General features: G+C 44.2%; 1 protein-coding gene across 1 annotated transcript in view; it reads right to left on the reverse strand.

The window, feature by feature from the left end:
* Positions 1-18,826, reverse strand: part of LHCGR (luteinizing hormone/choriogonadotropin receptor) — a 56,043-nt gene extending 37,217 nt beyond the window's left edge. Inside the window, exon 1 of the mRNA XM_055329446.1 lies at positions 18,657-18,826. Within this exon, the coding sequence (XP_055185421.1) occupies positions 18,657-18,826 (170 nt within the window). The remainder of the gene's footprint in view (positions 1-18,656) is intronic.
* Between the last annotated feature and the right edge of the window lie 250 nt (positions 18,827-19,076).

Below are 19,076 nucleotides of genomic sequence, written 5' to 3' on the forward strand. Positions count from 1 at the left end.
CTGGGGTTAAGTTAACTCAGAAGAAAGCATCTGCAAAGCAGGGATGAATGTTCAACCAACATTTATGAAGCATCTACAATGGTGCAGGATTTTGGACCAAGCACTGGCAGAGAGGAGGAGCATGGACGAGGACACTTCAGGAGGAAAGTGAGTATCAGGAATATGAGAGTAGAGGTGGAAGATGCTGCCTTCCTTTTCGTGTGTCTATAAGCAGACTGCCTTAACTGCCTGGAAAGCACACCTTCTGCATCGGGGTATATTTGAATCAGAGAGATGTCTTATGGTCTCGGAAGGGACTTGCTACTGGTGTAAGGTGCTATGTGAATTGAGCACACAACCTTATTTTATCCACTCAACAATGGTGTGAGGTGGGTGTTTCCCTTTGATAGCAGAAGAACTAGATCACAGAGAGATTCTGTAGCCTAAACAAAGCAACATGACCAAGCACACTGAGCCCAAATACCTTTTTTACTGTTCTATATTGGACCAAAGTATTTGATTCCTAACCTAGTCTCTTTTTCCCCCACCCCAGATTTTATTGAGGAATAACTGACAATTATAATTGTATGTATTTAAAGTGTACAGTGTGGGGATTTGATATACACATACATTATGGCATCATTACCAAGATTAAGAAAATTAACACATCCGTCATCTCCCTAGTTAATTCCTTTTTTTGGGCCGGGGGTGTGTGTGAGTACATTTAAAATCTGCTTTCATTAGATCATAAGAACATAGTCTTATAACTCAGAATTTGTGCCCTTTATCTATAGTTCCTCATTTTCTCCTCCCCTCAGCCCTTGGCAACCACGATTCTCTTCTCTGTTTCTAGGAAATTGTTTCTCTTCTCTGTTTCTAGTGTTTCATTTATTTATTTTAGATTTTAGATTCCACATATAAGTGATACTATACAGTATTTGTCTTTCTCTGTCTGGCTCATTTCACTTGGTATGATGCCCTCCAGGTTCATCTATGCTATCATGGATGACAGGATTTCCTTCTTTTTTATGGGTGAAAAATATTCCTCTGCGTGTATGTGCATGCATGTGTATGTAGGTGTATTTACTACATTTTAAAAATCCATTAATCAGTTGAAGGACGCTTTAGTGTTTCTATATTTTGGCTGTTATGAATGCTACTAGAATGAACAGGAGATGCAGATATCTCTTAGAGTGATTTCATTTCCTTCAGGTCTGTTTTTCTTTCTTTCTGTCTATCTATCTATCCATCCATCCATCCATCCATCCATCTCCAGGTAACCTAGTCTTTCTCAGTGAGCAAGGTGGAGGGAGAGCTTTGTAACCTTCTTTCTCTTGAAAGGAGAAATGCTATCTATACTCTGGCAATTTCTCCTGCAAAGCAGCTTACCAAGAGTTCCTCTCTAGGGGCTAATGCAAAGAAATTTCATTTCAGGAAAATGCTTTTACTCAACAGTCTCTTAGAGATGGTACAACCTAGGGGAAGTTATCCAAACCTGGTCCTCTGATCTTATTCCTGCAGATAGTCCCACTAAGCACATTGTTCAATACCCGAACTTATTTAACAGGGCATCTAAGAAGAACAGGGACAGTGGGGGGAGAAATATTCTTATGGTGGCATGTTTGCTTCCTATATTTCTTCTGGAATCATGTCCGCTTGGCTTACTGATTAAAAACACAGTTTTATTGCTCTCTGCACTGCCAAGTCAATAAATTTCCAGAAGAGAAAGCTGTATTCTACTGTACCCCATGCAACATCAATAAAACTGACAGCCAAATTCTGATTCCAGAATCTTTATTGCTGGGGATAATGCAGTGCAGAACATATTTTGGAGAGTGTTTACATAAAAGCTTAAAATGAACTCTTCAGAGCTGTTTATTCATGCAAATGGACCCCAGAAGCTGGAGCCTCTCAAGCAAGCAGCCTCCTCCTCCAAAAGGGAGCATAGTGTTGCTCCCAGGAGAGCAGTTTGGTTCAGGTTGGACCAGGGAGGTTGCCTGAGCTTTTTGATTGATGTAGGGATGAGGGATGAGGAGCAAAGGTTGGACAGAAGTGAGAGAGGCTGTAGATCATGCACTGGCTGTCCCCAATGACTACAGAACAGCCCTAGTGCAAGATGAAATTTTGCAGTTGATGTTGATGCTGCAGATCAGAAAAGGCAGCAGTAATGAGAATAAAAATAAAGTTCCTACCATAAAGGAACTTAGCAAACAGCAGGTAGCTTTGTGGATGTGGCTGGGGCAAGAAGAGCCTGTGGGCTGGAGAATGGGGAGACAGGTGGGTGAGGCAGGGGTACTGAGTTTTTGACACTAGATGTATTCTCATGAAGTGGGTGCAGAATGTAGTTTTCTGAATCCAAAGCTATTTTACCCGCTGACTTACATTTTTATTTTAGAGATGTCATGTCTTCATTCCTGATTCATCTTTAACGGGCAGCAGTTTCTAAGCATTCATGTGTCTGTCTCCTGTATTTAAACAATTGTTCATTTAGCCCGTGATTTGCCAATAACCATTAGAATATATTCCCTTTGAAGGTGCTCCCTGCTCTGGTGTATGCTTTTTTTTTTTAGAGGTTTTATTTATTTATTTGGCAAAGAGAGAGAGAGAGCCCAAGCAGGGGGAGCAGCAGGCAGTGAGAGAGGGAGAGGCAGACTCCCCAACGAGTAGGGAGCCCAATGCAGGGCTCTATCAAAGGACCCTGAGATCATGACCTGAGCCAAAGGCAGATGCTTAACTGAGTGACCCGGGTGACCTGCTGATGGGTGCTTTTATGAGGCCAAAACTTGTAGCAACATGAACTACTGTCTCCATAATAACCCTGTAATTCTACTCCTGTGTACATCCCAGAGAAATTCTGACATTGATACCTAAGGGAACCTGTATAAGGATTTTCTTCACAGCATTGTGGCATCAGGGGGTTGGATACAAACCAAGTGTCCATTACTGAGTGAGAGAATCATAGTGTGGACAGTATATATCTAACTAATAGGTAAGCAGCTAGAAGCAAGAGTCTAAAGGCACACAGAGCAGCCTATGTGGAATCATGGTGCTCAGAGCAACAAGTAAGAAATTAATGAATAAAATTCTACTTGCAGAATTAAAATTACATGTGCACAAAACATTAGATTTTAAAAAAAGATTTATTTATCCATGAGAGACACAGAGAGAGAGTGGCAGAGACACAGGCAGAGGGAGAAGCAGGCTCCTCTCAGGGAGCCCGATGCAGGACTCAATCCCAGATTCTGGGATCATGACCTGAGCCGAAGGCAGGCACCCAACCGCTGAGCCACCCAGGCGTCCCAAAACATTAGATATTTTAAGAGAAAACACCTGAGCACCTATTAGGATTGTTGCCTATGGCAAGTTGAAAGGAAGTGAGAGAAGGGGATAAAATAAAAGCAGAGTGACTTTGGACCAGCGATGATGTTGCTTGGATGAAGAAATGTGATCAACTTAACCCTCTGTATCTGAGAGATGAAAAAGAATAAAAGTTTTGTTTTGATGTATAGAGTGCTCCCCTGCTTTCCTTTTCCCTTCTTTCTTTTCTTCTTCTCTTGAAGTTAGGCCTCTGTGTATTCCAAGAATTTTGTGAACTTCAGAAACTTGTGGAAAAGCCTAGGCAATATCATTTGCTATAGAGCAGCAGCCAAGGAGAGCTGAGGACAGAAGACCAAGGGCAAGGACAGTTCAGCAACTCCGCTGTCCAGGGTCAAAAGAGGAAATGAAAGCTATGCATAAAGCAAAGACCAATAAAAGAGGGGCAGAGCCTATTTTATCAGACAAAAAGCGTGACAGACCCAAACTATGCAGCTCAGAGAGTAATAAAGAGCCAGGCTACTGGGCAAACTTGAGGTTGAACTCGCAGGGTGGAGAGTTCTCTCTGCCTCCTAAATAGTGAGATGAGTAAGGAAGTCCATGGTAGGGGACACTCCAGCTACTTATTTTTATTATGTTTCATAGCTCTTTTCTTTTCCTTCCTTTCCCTTTCCTCTCTTTCTTTACCATTTGACACTTTGGTTTTTAAATGAATGCATGGTACAACACAGGTGACACCTGGATTATGGCCAAATCTCACTGTGCTCAAGTGTCTGTGTCACAGTTATTGAAACAAATACTTAGACAGAATGACAGTCTGCCTTAGTTTCATCAAGTATGAAAACTCCATTTATTCATGAATCCTGTCCGCAAGTCCCCAGCCTTCCCAGGGAGGTGTTAAAGTTGATGTAGCACCATCCTTTGCCCTTTTAGGATTGGAGCTAAGCACTCACTCTAGTTCTGGGATCCTGTGATTGGTCATGCCTCTGGTGGAGTCCTGTGTCTTTCTACATTGTCTACATTAAACCTAACAATATTTGGAAGGCAGAAGTACACCTGCAGTGTCTTGAATTATACTTGCTTCCCCCAAGGCCATGGTGGTGGTTGTTCCTGCCTTGATTCCTTATCCTGTAGCCTCCCTGGTCTCCTCAGAGTCCATCTAGGAGTGGAGCTTTTTCCCTGGCTCCCATCTTCCTCTGGCCCTGCTCAGCCCATGTGCTTCAGAAAGTGGTCCTGCCCTGGAAACCCTTATGCAATCCAAACTCTTAAAGACCAAGGAGAGGTGGGGAACCTACAGTTGTAACTGACTTTTTCCTTGGCTTCTCAGTCACTAGATCCTGATTCCTGTGTCTCTGCTTCTTAAAAAACACAACTGATCTGAAATAGTTCCTACTTGCTGTCTGGTTAGGTTCAACCTAGTATCTCTCACTGGTGGGTTCTGACTTTCAAACTGGGCCCGTGGCACAGATGGAGACTCTTTGCTGGGGCTACCCAGTACAACTGAGTTCCCATAGAGGATGCTGTGATGGGCTACCAAGCTCACCCTTCAGGACTGAGGCACTCCTTCCTCCAAAGGCCAGGAGACAGGTCTGCTGAAGCTCCTAAATAGTTGTTCTCCTGGAATTACCCTCAGCCTAAGATTGCCACCTTACCCAAGATCACATCTTCTGTCCTGGGCAGCATGCATCCAATGACTGGTCAATGCAGGGTGAAGGCCTGGCCCCTTTGCCTCAAGGTGGAACTAGTAAGAAGGGCTATCCCACCTTTAGAGCTCCTTCCCATCCACTCTTTCACCTGGACCCCAGATTTACTCCCCTTCCCAGCCAACTCCAACTGCCAAGACACCAGTGCACTGTGTGTTAGAACTCATTACCAGGGGATAATTTGCAGATAAGCAAATAGCATTTACATAAACTCAGTCACCTTAAAGAGGATGATGCCATATTATCGGGTCCTCCATAATTGTTCCTACTGTCTCCTGAATACTCAAAAGTGGGCTTGAACCCCTCATATTTTTTTTTCAGAGTTTAATAATACAGATGACCTTAGAAGGGGTCAGTTTCTCCAGTTCACTGGCTTGTTAATGAACCTTCAAATAATGTTAGCTGGAGAATTTCAGTGTCAAGAGGGCTGTGTCCCCCCTGTGAAATCCAGGATTTAGAAATCCCTGTTTATAAAAACCTATCAATTGAGATACATTTGCATTATCAAAGGTTCTTTGTTCTACAAAAGGATACCATGGAAGTTTCCTTTATTTATTTATTTTTAATTTTTATTTATTTATTTTTTAGGAAGGTTCCTTTAAATAGCAAACTCCCTAGGTGAATGGAAAATACAGTTCCACTTGACACGCTGTCTTCTTTTAAAGACAGGTATTGCATGAAGTCAGTTACAACTGTAGGTTCCCCACCTCTCCTTGGCCTTTAAGAGCTTGGATTGCATAAGGGTTTCCAGGGCAGGACCACTTTCTGAAGCACATGGGCTGAGCAGGGCCAGAGGAAGATGAGAGCCACGTAAAAAGTTCTGTACCAATCTAGAGTCCCCAAAGACTGGGTGAAATCCTAGGTATCTTGTCGAGCCTTTACCTGTCCTTCTGCCCAGCACAGCATAAATGAAATATTTTTATTCACTTCCCTCTAATTATTTAGAAAAGCCATCTATATTATCGATTTAAGAAAGCTACAAACATCCATCCATCTTTCACAGACCATTAGTTTATTGCTAGACCTATACGCTCTGAATTTTAAAATGCTACAAAATCAGAGGGAGGAAAAAAGACAGAAATCAGAGAGACTCAAAGCCTTTTTGCCTAATGACCTCATTGAAATGGGAGGGGGAATCATTACTTTATTTAAAAGAACATTAATATTTTTGTATTTATTGCATAAGACCTTGATCTAAATTCAACAGAGACTGAAGAATTTCTGTGTTCTTTTCAAAGCTGCTCAGTAATTATAATAAACTTGCTTTCATCTTGGAATGAAATAAAAATGGCTTCCCCCTTTCCAGATGGTTTTAAATCATTGTGTTTTCAAATGTGTTGGTCTACTTGGTAACTTCATTACTGGGTATGTCTTCATTTATTGGCCTCTTGTCTTTGTAGCATTTACCTACAGGGAGCTGAGATGTCAATGTTACCTGAAATATGAAGTCAATGTAGATGGACATGCAATTTGTTAAATTTTACATCAGAAAATTTGGAATGCAGGATGCCTGGGTGGCTCAGCAGTTGAATGTCTGCCTTTGGCTCAGGGCGTGATCTTGGGTCTGGGGATCGATTCCCACATCAGGCTCCCTGAGAGGAGCCTGCTTCTCCCACTACCTATGTCTCTGCCTCTCTGTCTGTCATGAATAAATAAATAACATCTTTTTTTAAAAAAAAAAAATTTGGAAACCTCCTTAAAAATACAACCATATGGTTTTGATTGACTACTCTTTTTTTTTTTAATTGACTACTCTTTTAAATACTTACTGTATTTGACTCAAGGAATCAGAGAAAAGGGCTGCTTGCAAGTGATTTGGTCCAACCCCTTACTTTATAGACAAGGAATCTTCAGCTAGGAAAGTGAAATGATTTCCCCAAAACCATGTGGCAATTCAGGGGCAGATCTAGACTAGAACATAGTTCACTTCGTTCCTGGTCCAGTGCTGTGTCCTTCACTAATCAAAGCACATCAGTGCTGTTCCTTTGGGGGTTTTGTTGATACACTCTGCTACACAGTCCTCTGGTTCTCTGGTGAAAACCTAGGCTCTGACAGCTTCAGGAGGGCTTGTGCTCAGTCTTAAACTTCAAAGATGCTACTCGAATTCCTCTTCCTCCATAAGCCTACCAGAGTGGGTTGTCTTTCTTTCCCCATCCTCCTCAGCAAGAATAACTACTCATTTTTTCCCCCTGTACTATTATTTGAGAATTTGCCAGGTACCCTATATGAATGTTTCCTCTGTTCCACCATTGAACACCCATTCCCTGGTGACTCAACCTTCACAATGGTCTCTTGCTTCCACCCCTTTTATTATTTTCCCACTGCCAAATTTTTTGGGCATTCTTTTCTCCACCCTTGACTGGTCTTTGGTTTCCCCTCATCCCACCCTGGGTTTTCCCTAACAGATCTAGATTAATCTTCCAGATAACTTCCACCTTGTTACTATTATGCTCAATTATCTTCTGTGCCTCCCCTTAGCCTGCCTAGTATTGACACATGTCTCAGCCCTGCATTCAGGCCCTCCAAATAAAAGCTCAAACTTTATTTGCTGGTCCTGTCACCCACTATTCCTCTTATATAACCCATACACTACATTTGTGCTGTCCAATCAGGCAGCTGCCAGCCACACATGGCCACTGAGCACTTGAGACACGCCAGTCTGAATCATCCACTGTAAAGTGTATCAAACACACCGGATGTCAGAGACTCGGCAAGAAAAAGGAATATAAAGTATCTTGTGAATAACTTTTATACTGATTACATGTTGAAATGATAATATTTTGTACGCTTGGATTAAATGAAATATTTCACTGAAATTGGTTTCACTTTTTTTTTGTTTTTTTTGTTTTGTTTTGTTTTTTTTGTTTTTTGTTGGTTTCACTTTTTAAAAGCTTTTTAAATATGGCTATTAGAAAGTGAAGATTACACACGTGACTGATACTACATTTTTGCTGGACTGTGCCACCCTGGACAAATCAGGCTACTGTATTCCCTGAACTCACTTCACCCTTTTCTGCCTTCATTCCCACTGTCTCCACTAGCTGGCACATTCACCCTTCTCTGCTGGTTAGCTTCTACTCTTGGTTAGAGGTCTCTCTTAGGTGCTATGTACTATCAAGACTATGCCTTCATCACCAACTGCACATGCTTTCTCTCTGGAAGCAGCATCATGGGGCAGTGGAGAGTCAGAATGCCTGTGTTCAAATCCCAGCTTCACTGCACATTAATAAAATAATGATTATATGAACTACCACAGAGATTTCTGAGATTAAATAGGAAATGTTTATATAATACTAATACAGCATCTAACACAAGATAAGAGCACAGTAAATATTCATAATTCATAGCTGTTTACTGTGGAGGATTCACAGATACCCCAGCCACTTCAAGAGACAACTTTAACTTCCTTGTCAAGGGTAGGGGATTAATGGGGGTGGAGGGCTGGTGAGTTCAGTACCTTGGAATGGACTCTTCTGTTTGTCGTGGGTCATGCTTTAATCTATAAAATATCTGTGACTTGTTCCTGACTCTTAACTCTCTGCTGATTGATTATGGGACAACTGAGGGGGAGGGTAAATATTCCTACTTGGTAGGTACCTTTCTTTTGGGCTCAGTTACCTCTTACAGGTGTCACCTGATAGCCCTTTTTAAAAATTGATAAAGAACAACCTTCCATTAAATGTTGCAACCCTAGAGAGCCACTCTGCAGAGCTCTCATTTACTCACTGGTTTTAAAAAAGTTCAGTCAGTTGGAGCCCTCCCATTGGGAAGTGCTATTTGGGTGATTCTCCTCCAAGACAAACTCTATAGAGCACCTAAGAAGCTGTGAGGAGCTTATGAATTAAACTGTGAACCAAAATTTTCAAGAAGATTCCCTGGATAATGGATTTTCCAAGTCATTTGTGCAACAACTAAATTAAAAAATATAAAGCCTCAGAGGAAAATGGTAAACACATTTAAGCCCTTACTCAAAACCCATTTAAAGTTTTCTAAAGACACAAGCAAAAGAACCCAATCTTTACCCCCTAAACTGAATAGCAATAATATAACATGACAAGAATAACTCTGGTAAATAAAACTGCATGTTGAATTCTCCCCAGGGAATGTCTGTATCATCTGTAATCATTTTTCAAAAGTATTTTTTAGAAGCAGAGAATATTATGTTGTCAGGACAGTGACACTGCAGATATGCTTCAGGAAACTCTTTCATTACAAGCTCCTGTTCCAGGCACTTAAAAACTTTTTTTTTTTTTCTTAAATAAGTCTGTAAAAGCTGGTTGCAACTGATATACCACGTACTTTTAATTAATCCGAGGATGGATTTGAAGTGCCTAAAATTACTAGCATGTGTGCCTTCACTTTTCACTAACTCCCCGGCTCTGGTGGACACCAATTTGTGTGGTTGTATGCTTCTTCAGAAGCATCTCATTGCTGGTTGTGTCTGGGTGGAGTATCTCGTTGACTGTGCTCCTCTGCTCTTGCCTAGGGGGTGCAGGCTGAGGCAGTCAGATTCTCTCTTGGAGGAATTTCAAACTTGTAATAGACAGGATCTGTGGAGCTGACTCATTGTAAAGGTGGAATCTAGAGAAATGCTGAGTGACCTCTTGCTGCTAAAATGCCAAATTGTCTCTGGATCTTGCCCACATCCATCTACTTACCTCCTTATTCTTCTATCAAGTTAACCTCTTATGATTAAATTTGCCCGAGTTGATTTCTGGTGCCCACAAATAAGAAAAGCCTTAATCAGAGCCCCCCAGGCCTTTCCTGGGGGAAGTAATCCTCTGCTCCACGGAGGATCCATAATACAAGGTATTTGCTAGTGGTCAGTGAGAGTGCAGAAGGCTCTCAGTAGTGATTCCCCAGTGGCCTTTCTAAGCTGGTGTCAGAGCAGGACTGAGCTTTTGGGATAACCACACTGGCTGCCCCAGAGAGAGGGAGGCTCAAAGAACTACAGCTCATGTGACGCCTCCACCGAGGTTTCCTTATTACTCAGACCAGAAGGGATGGCCCTTTTTCCTGAACTCCTAAGAGCCTTGGTTTATAATCTTCTGCTGACTTTTATCACCTTCTACATTTCTCTCCAGTCATCTGAGAACTAGACCTTTCTGTCCTATAGCTGAAGACAAGACGCTCTTGGAGCACAGGGGGAGTGGCTACAGGTTCTGTACATTGTCCTGTATGTTTCAGTATTTAGTTCCCAAATGGTCAACCAGACTGCCCTGAAGGTCTTCTATGTGTCAGCCTGAGGTTTGGGATGGGGAATGGGGAATTGAAAGGACCCAGAAGAGGCTCTGATGCTCTAGCTGGATACAGGGACTAATCCAGTGGAACAACAGTAGGCAGCCCAGAATCAGGTGTTAGGTGGCATATTTGAAAGGCAGCTCAGCCTGGGCTGAAAAGACTAGCATATCAGACTCCGGGCAATAATGAGTGCTGCTATTTTGGGATTCTAACTTATTCACCATCCAGGTTTGAGAAGACCTAGTGGGTCATTTTCTCTAATTAACACCTCACAGGAACAAAACTATTCCATCAGGCTTGCCCCTGGGATGATAGGTATTTTCTGCTCAACCACATACACCAGCTGTGGGTTTGCACTCTTCTCTGTATCATCAGATTGTTACCATCACGCTTTGTAGTTACGTGGAGGCTTTATTTCCCAGTACTTTTGGCTCTGCTGGCTCGTTTATCTTCACCACAGTCAGCCCCGCTCAGGGGCAGGAACCATCACGCCCCTTTTATAGACAGCACAGAGGTTTTCTCACTAGCCCGAACCCACAGTGCAAATTAGGGCAAGGAGACCTTGTGCTAGAACTCAGGTCTGCCCTGTTTTTGTCCTGTTGATCAATTCAGATAATTGGAGGGCTGTGTTGGACACTACCTTGTCATACCTGAGCAGCCTTACCCCTGTGGGCTCAGAAATGCTGCTACTGCTCCTGAGGTAGAATTAGGAACCCAGGAGTCACCTCATTTCATCAGAGTCAAGGACAAATGTCACAACTGCAGGGGAAAAAAATCCAAAACCCCTTCATTCTGAAAGTTATTTTGCTTAGAAATTGGACTTTTCTGAATTTGGCTCGGGTGGCAAAGAGCTGTGGTTCAGGACCACACAGAGGGCAGCTGTGAATGGTTTGCTGGTTGGTGGGGGGGTGGGGTTGGGGGGTGGGGGGGGTAGGTTGTCATCTCCCTGTGAGGCAAAAGCTAGGAGGAAATGAGGACCATGAAGAGAACCTGCTAGAAGCTGCCCACCAAGTCAGGGAGTCCACCTGCTGGGTGGGTGGGATTATTTTAATTTTCCTCTTAAAAAATAGCTGGTGAGAAATTTGCTAAAATCTGCATTAAATATAATTTTTTTGCATGCCAAGGGATGGTGCCAGAACAGAATTCATATGCTTCCATGGAGCCAGCCCCCTTGGGCCTGGAAGTGAGCAGCAGGGTCTCCCTCCACCAACATGACTCACCTGACTTTAAAATTCCATGTGTAAGATTATAGTTACACGCAGCCAAGACACCGTCTGGTGCAGCCACTCTGACAGATTACATTTTGGAAGAAAAGCTTTTGCGTCTCATTTCAAGACATGAAGAGAAGCCAAACTGAGAGGCTTGGGAGGAAGATAGAGGGGGCGAAGGAGCAGAACTGGAGCCCTGAATTAATCTGACTTACTGCTTTGGAAATAAAAAAAGAATAAGGCAGGAAAACAAACCCAAGGAATTGTTGCTCTGTGAGGTGGGGGGAGCTGGGTCCAATGCCAAAGGAATTGGTATGTGAACCTTTTTGGTTCTACACTTCCACTGAGATTTTGGGAACTCTGTTGCTTGCTTTTTAAGAGTCCTGCTAGGGGCCATCATTCACTGCCCCCAAAAGGATGATCTTTAAACTAATAAAATCTGGTCCTTGCAAAGCTTCCCTCTGGAGTCTGTTTATAGGCACAGCCAGGTTAAGAATTGCCTTTAAGGTGCCCCTGAGAGACTTGAGTCAGAATTGAGGTTCAAGATCAACCTCTACCTTCGGCCTTTGCTTTTGTTGGGTGTGTGGGGGCAGTGGTGCTGGGAGGTAGGAAATGAGCTTTATGAATTCTGGGTTTTTGTTTTTTGTTTTTTTTTTTTGTCAGTCCCAGCTGTAGGAAAGCTGAGGGCAGGGCCAAGCTGTTGTACTTGCAAGAACTTGGTAGGTTTCTCCATATCCTAGAATAGTTATACAACATAACTGGGAACCCGCTGGTCTCAATCCAGGCTCCTCAGTGGTTGTTTTGGTTTTTTTTAATGGATCCTGGGCTGAGGATTGGTTTTTCTCTAATAAGTGAATTAAAATAAATAACAAAAAAAAAATCAATTTGAATGGGATATACTATAGGTAAGCTTCCAGTCTTGCTTCTTTGAAGCTGATACTATGCCCGTTCAAAGACAGACTGGGTGTCTGCAAGATCTGAAACCTAGATGTTGACATAATAAAGAACTCTCTCCACTACCCATAGCACCTCCTGGCTTCCCCATCCTGTAGGACAGAGTGTTTTTTTTTTTTTTTTTTTTTTATTGGAGTTCAATTTGCCAACATATAGTATAACACCCAGTGCTCATCTGATTTTTTAAAAAAGATTTTTATTTATTCATCAATGAGAGACAGAGAGAGACAGAGAGAGAGAGAGAGAGGCAGAGACACAGGCAGAGGGAGAAGCAGGCTCCATGCAGGGAGCCTGAGGCAGGACTTGATCCCAGGACTCGATCCTGGGACTCCAGGATCATGCCCTGGGCCAAAGGCAGGTGCTAAACCGCTGAGCCACCCAGGGATCCCCAGGACGGAGATTTTTAAAATGACTTTTAGATGCAGTACATGTTAACTAATACACATTTTTTTTCTTTTTGGCGTTAGTTCATTGTTCCTAATAGTCCACCTATTCCGTTTGATAATCATAGTAGTTCAATAAATCCTTTAATCACAATACTCATGAAATTCTGGGATTCCTAAGTTGAATAGGATCTCTCTTCAAGTGGTTGTGGTTCTTACTTTAGCACAATGATTCAAAACCAAGGGTGGGTGTGGATTCCCCCCCCCCCCATGGAGCATTTGGCAAATGTCTAGAGACATATTTGGTTGTCATAATTTGGGAAGGCAGTGCTACTGGCATCTAGTGGGTGGAGGCTGGAGATGCTGCTAAATACCCTGTAGTGTACAAAATAGCCCTCTATGACAGATGATCATTTGGCCTCAAATGTCAATTGCACGGAGGTTGGGAAACCCTGCTCTAGCAGAAGAGGCTTATTTTGAATAAATGGTTACATTATGGCAGGGTATGTGCAAAAATACAGGTAAGTACAGGGTATCAAAGGATGCATGTCTGGGAGGGAGGAGGCACTAGGGAAAGCTTCATGGGGAAGTGACTCCAAATCATGATTTTTACTTAATGCTTTTGTAATCATTTGTCCAAGAATGGCTCTGATTGAGAATTTATTATTAAAGCACTATGTATTGGGATTTTTTTTTCTTTGTGCACAAATCCTCTGGGTAATGTAAGCAAATATTTCTAATGATTTTATCTTTTCCTTTAAAAAATTCCCCAAAGAGCCTAGGAAAGGCCTAAACAGTTCAAACCCAACCAACTTTATTCTCTGCTTCCCAGCAAGGAATCTGAATCTACTTGAACCTGTGGTTCTCCCATCAGGACTCTTCTTCCTTTCTCTCCTTCAAGGTTCAGCCTTATACCCCTTCACCTGTGAAGCCTTCCCTTGGAGTTTCCAGTCCATAGTACTTGCTTTGTTCTCTGAATTCCTAGACCCTTGTTGCCTCTCTCCCTGCCCACAGTGGTCTCTTGCATGTGTTTCTATTTAGACTGTGGGCCCCCTAAGGACTGGGACCATGCCCTCCACCCGTACATCCCTCTATAGCATTGAACACCGTTCTGGACTATGATTTCCACTGAAGGTACGATGAAAAGAAGAAAGACAGGAAAGATGTCAGGAGACTAACATCTTCCTGTAATATTGGATTGATAGATACAGCACATTTTATCCTTCCAAAGTCTCTGGATTGTGTTTTATAATAAAGTTTAAAGTTTAAACTGTTCAGTAGGCACGACATGCAAAAAATAAATTGCCATTATTATTATTAGCATTTTCTTACTAACAGATTTTTCAGAAGCTGTTTCCATATCAAGAAGATCAACCTTTCTGTTGTCATAGAGACAAAGATCTTTATATATCCATGGGCAAGGTGAGAATATTTTTTTCTCTCTTCTTCCAGTTGTCTGGAACTAATAAGAAAAGGAGAAGGAAATGTTTTAAATCAGTTTTCTTCTTTACTTCCCCCTTCCCCAATGAAAATGAATGAACATGCAGGAGGCTACTTTTTATATCACATTTTAGATTTTAAATACCTAAGTTTTTAATAAAACATGGAAGAGGTAGAAAGATATGAATGATTGAACAGTGCCTTTTTCAAAATTTGCAAACAGTGGGCTTGCCAATAACAATTATAATCCACGTTCCTTTTTCCCCCCTTTTTAAACCAAATAGTGGACTTGAGATGGAAGTCTTACAGGACAGACTTCCAAGGCCTGGAAGATTAAAATACAAACTAGTATCTACTGAGAGGCTGATGGTGAATTCTCAAATGTTGTACAATACTTGCCTCCTCTGACCCCCAAAAGATGAGAGTGCTCCCCCTCTTTCTGCAGAATCAGACCCTGTGCATGATGTTTAAGACCATATCTCTCTTCTTCTCGACTGCCTTATTTCCTAATTTCAGCTTTCTTTTTTTACAAACTCCTGATAATTGGTTATTCATAACATTTTTTCCCTATCTTGTAATTACTGTTTACCATTCCATTCATTCATCGTCAAGAAAAGAGGATTTCAGTAGGAAGCTGTTCACTTTTCCTGTTTTTCATCTCAATGTGAAGTTATACCTTTATCCATCCCCCAGGACTCAGAAGTACCTCTCTTTCTAAGCCTAACTCTCCCCCTATGATCTGAGACTGCCACTTTTCTCCCATCAGCACAGAGATCTTTCTCCATCAAATACCTTCTCCGCCATCCCTCCTATCTTCAGGCTGTCCTCCAGGTATTCCTTCCCTTATTCCTCTTTTTTTTTTAAGGTTTTATTTATTTATTTGAGAGAATGAGTGAGAGCATGAGCAAGGTGGGGAGGGGCAGAGGGAGAGGGAGAAGCAGACTCACTGCTGAGCAGGGAGTGGGATATGATGCGGGACTCATCCCAGGACCCCAGGATCATGACCTGAGCCAAAGGTAGACACTTAACCCACTGAGCCATCCAGGCACACCCCACCCCCCCATCTTGTTCCTCTTTGAAGGCAAAACCGAACAAAACCTTTTCTCAATCCTGTATATTTTCAATATGCATCAGAGTTTGGGCTTTTAATTTGATCACAGCTGCCTTTTGCAATAAATAGGTATTTTGTATATGTGTGTGTATGGAGGGGTGCACGAGGAAGAAAAGTATATGGCATAGGAAGTTGAAAACATACTCTTACTTTCCAAAAGACTGTATTCCTTTATGGAAAGTATAAGATCTTGGTTCTCAAACTTTAACATGCATTAGAACCACTTGTGGAGCTTGTTAAAACACCAGCTTTGCACCGCATCCTCAGAGTTTCTGATTCAGTAGATTGGGGGTGGGGCTCGAGTGTGCATTGCTAACTTTTCCCAGGTGATGCTAATGCTGCTGGTCTAGAACCACACTTTGAGTAAATTTCCTTAAAGTAACTACCCTCCTATCCCTTCTTATATATTTCCCTTGGCATATGGATGGATGTTGAGGTCACCTTATTGTGCCCATAGGGTTCCCACCTAAAGGAGGAGGTCACGTCTCAATTATCTGATCCTCAGAAAACCTGGCCTTGTGTGGGGTAGCATGCTTGCTAACCTAGGGTGTCTGAATGTCTAGAAGATGTGCTTAGTGTGGATACCAAGATAGTGTATGTGAAGGGGGGAAGTTGAGGATTCTCCAGAAACTCAGAGGGATGACAAAGGGTGTCAGAGCCTGGACAGCTTGCTCCTCTTTGGGAGTGGGATGAGCCAGCTTCAGCATGCTTGTGCTGCTCATACTGTGCTTGCCTCTTGCCTCTACCCACAAACCTAGTCAGCCTGTACAATCTTTTTTGAGGGGTTCTAGGCTCCTCTAAACTGTGTTATGGGGCAGTGGGAGAACTATTTTGTTTTGGTCTTTTCACTTCAGCTTTCTCCAGGAAAGAGGTACTCTTCTGAGGCCAACATGGTGTGGTGTGGCAGTAGGAATTGTTGAGAGAGCTAGGTGAAAAGCTGAAACTGAAAGGAGCCGGGAATGTGTGTGTATTTGGGAAAGGGTAATTTTCTCACAAAGATAAGCAAATATAAAAACACATTTAATGGTCTTTGCTACTCAATAGCAAAAGGAGACCTTGGTCAGGTTATTCCATCTCTTTGGGTCTCAGTTTCCGGAAGCCTGTATAAAAGTACTGGGTGTGAGAAAGGCTGTTAGTGGCACAATCATTCCTAAGAGCAAGAATGGGAGGTTTGTCACAGAAGGACAAGGGCTAGGACTCGAAAGGCAAGTTCCATGAATTTGTTGATTGATTGAAACCAATTCCGTCAGCATGGTCCTCAGCTACAGGGAATTGAGCTGACAAGATAATTAATGGAAACTAATTAATATAAACCCTTCAACCTTTAAACTGTATCTCTCAACTGCAAACACTCCCTGAAGGCCAGTAACTTTATTTATTTATTTATTTATTTATTTATTTATTTATTTATTTATTTATTTATTTATTTATTTATTTATTTATTTATGAGAGCACTCTGACAGGAGAGGGGATAGGGGCAGAGGGAAAGGGAGAGAGAGAGACTCTTTAGCAGGCACCATACCCAGTCCTAGAGCCTAGTGCTGGGCTGGATCTCCTGACCCTGAATCATGACTTGGGTGGAAATCAAGAGTGAGACGCTTAACCCACTGAGCCACTCAGGTGCCCAATGAAGGCTACTAACTTTTTCAGAGGAGAGGCTTAGCCCCTCAGGAGGGAGGTCCTCTAGGAAGTGGGCTCTAGGCAGGCTCCTGGGACCCAAGGAAATGGTGGGGACTTGCCTCTTTCCTCCCCAAGAATGGAATTCTATTGCTGCCAATGGTTAGAATATAACCCAGGCTTCCACCAGGCTAGTGCCTTTTGAATATTTTTATAGGACTCTTCTTTCCTTTTTTCTTTTAATAACTTTATTGAGCTATAATTCATATACCATATTCACCCATTTAAAATGTACAGTGTGGGCAGCCCGGGTGGCTCAGCAGTTTAGCACTGCCTTCAGCCCAGGGCATGATCTTGGGGCCCCCGGATCAAGTCCCACGTCAGGCTCCCTGCATGGAGCCTACTTCTCCCTCTGTGTCTCTGCCTCTCTTTCTCTCTGTGTGTGTGTCTCTCGTGAGTAAATAAAATCTTTTTTAAAAAGTGTACAGTGCAATGGTTTCTAGTATGTCTATGGAGTTGTGCAGTCATCACCACAATCTAATTTTAAGTAATTTTTGTTACCCCTAGAAGCCACAGCCATTAGCAGTCACCAGTCCTTTACCTCTACCTGGCAGCTACTAATCTCCTTTCAATCTGGACATAAAAATAGAATCATATAATGTGTGGTACCTTTCTCTTTTTTCTTTTCTTTTCTTTTGTTAAAGATTTTATTTATTCACTTGAGGGAGAGAAAGAGATCCGAAACAAGCAGAAGGTAAGGGCAGAGCGAGAGGGAGAAACAACACTGCCCCAACAGGGAGCAGGATGGGGGCTCCATCCCAGGACCCTGAGATCATGACCTGAAACTGAAGGCAGATGCTCTACTGAGCCACCCAGGGCCCCCATTGTGTGGTACCTTTTTCTAAATCGAAAGGACACCAGGTGACACTCTGATCTGCTAGCACTACAGGCCCCTCTTCTCTTTACCCCATCAGTTCAGTAAACAGCTTCTTCCACCTGCTTGCTGACGTACGCAATTCTTCTAATCACTTCTGTAAACGGGAGGCCTGGGTGGAGTGTGGGAGGCGTGACACAAGGCACACCTTGATCAGACAACCAGATTGAAATGCGAGTGCATCCGGGAAGGGGTAGAAAGAGCAGTGGCGGGAATGCACGCGTTGGGCGAGGCTGCCGGGCAGCAATCCCGGTTGATGACTAGGTCACCCCCTTCTTACCACAGGGCCCGCCACCCCACGCGCCCAGAGGAGAGCAGGGGGCCAGAGGACACAGTAACCTGCACCAGCCTGGCCGGCACCAGGGCCAAAGACGGCTTAGGACTCGTCTAGCGGGGACGGGCTGCTGATTGGGAGGCATCATACCGGGCCCCTTCCAGCAGCGGCAGGGAGCAGGCCTCCCCTGTGGCTTCAGGGCAATTCCACGCCCCTTGCGGGAGCCCCAGCCGGGGGTGGGGGTGGGATGTGGAAATCGCGGGCCTGGGGCGGCCGGGGGCTGCAGGGTGCGCCAGCAGGTGAGGCCCCAAGGCGAGGCCAGCAGGTGAGGCCGAGACCCTCCGCAAGCCTCGCCTTCTCAGCACTTTAAAAAGTGGAGGAGTTTGCTCGGGCGAAGCCTTTCTCTGCAAGCTTCCCGGCAAAGGGGGCGGAAGAGCGGGAGCCGACGGCCCGGGGCAGGAGGTCGGGCGGGTCCGGGCGGGGCGCCGCGTACTCACAGTCGGGCGAGGCCGGCCCGCGGGCCGGGGCAGCGCAGGGCGCCGGCGGGCGGGCAGCGGCAGGGCTCCGGGCAGGGCGGCCCAGGGCGCGCCCGCGGCGGCAGCAGCAGCAGCAGCAGCACCGGCAGCACCGGCAGCACCGGCAGCAGCGCCGGCCCCCGCGGCCCCATGGCTGGCGAGCTGAGCGCGGGCTCTGGCGGCTGCGCGGGGGCCCCGGCCGGCCCCGTGCGCCCGCTCCCCGCCCCTTGGTTCCCCCCACCCCGCCCTGGCGGCGGCGACCCCTTCATCACCCCCCTCTGGCCTCTCCCTGGCCGGCCTGCCCTCGGCACAAGGTCAGGAGAACGTGGGGACTGAGAGCGCCTCGGACGGGGGCAGGGGGCTCTGACCTCTTACCAGGCTCTGCTGTCACCGAGCGTGAAG

This window comes from Nyctereutes procyonoides, unplaced genomic scaffold (assembly GCF_905146905.1).
Source record: "Nyctereutes procyonoides isolate TBG_1078 unplaced genomic scaffold, NYPRO_anot_genome, whole genome shotgun sequence".
NCBI classification, from domain to species: Eukaryota; Metazoa; Chordata; class Mammalia; order Carnivora; family Canidae; genus Nyctereutes; species Nyctereutes procyonoides.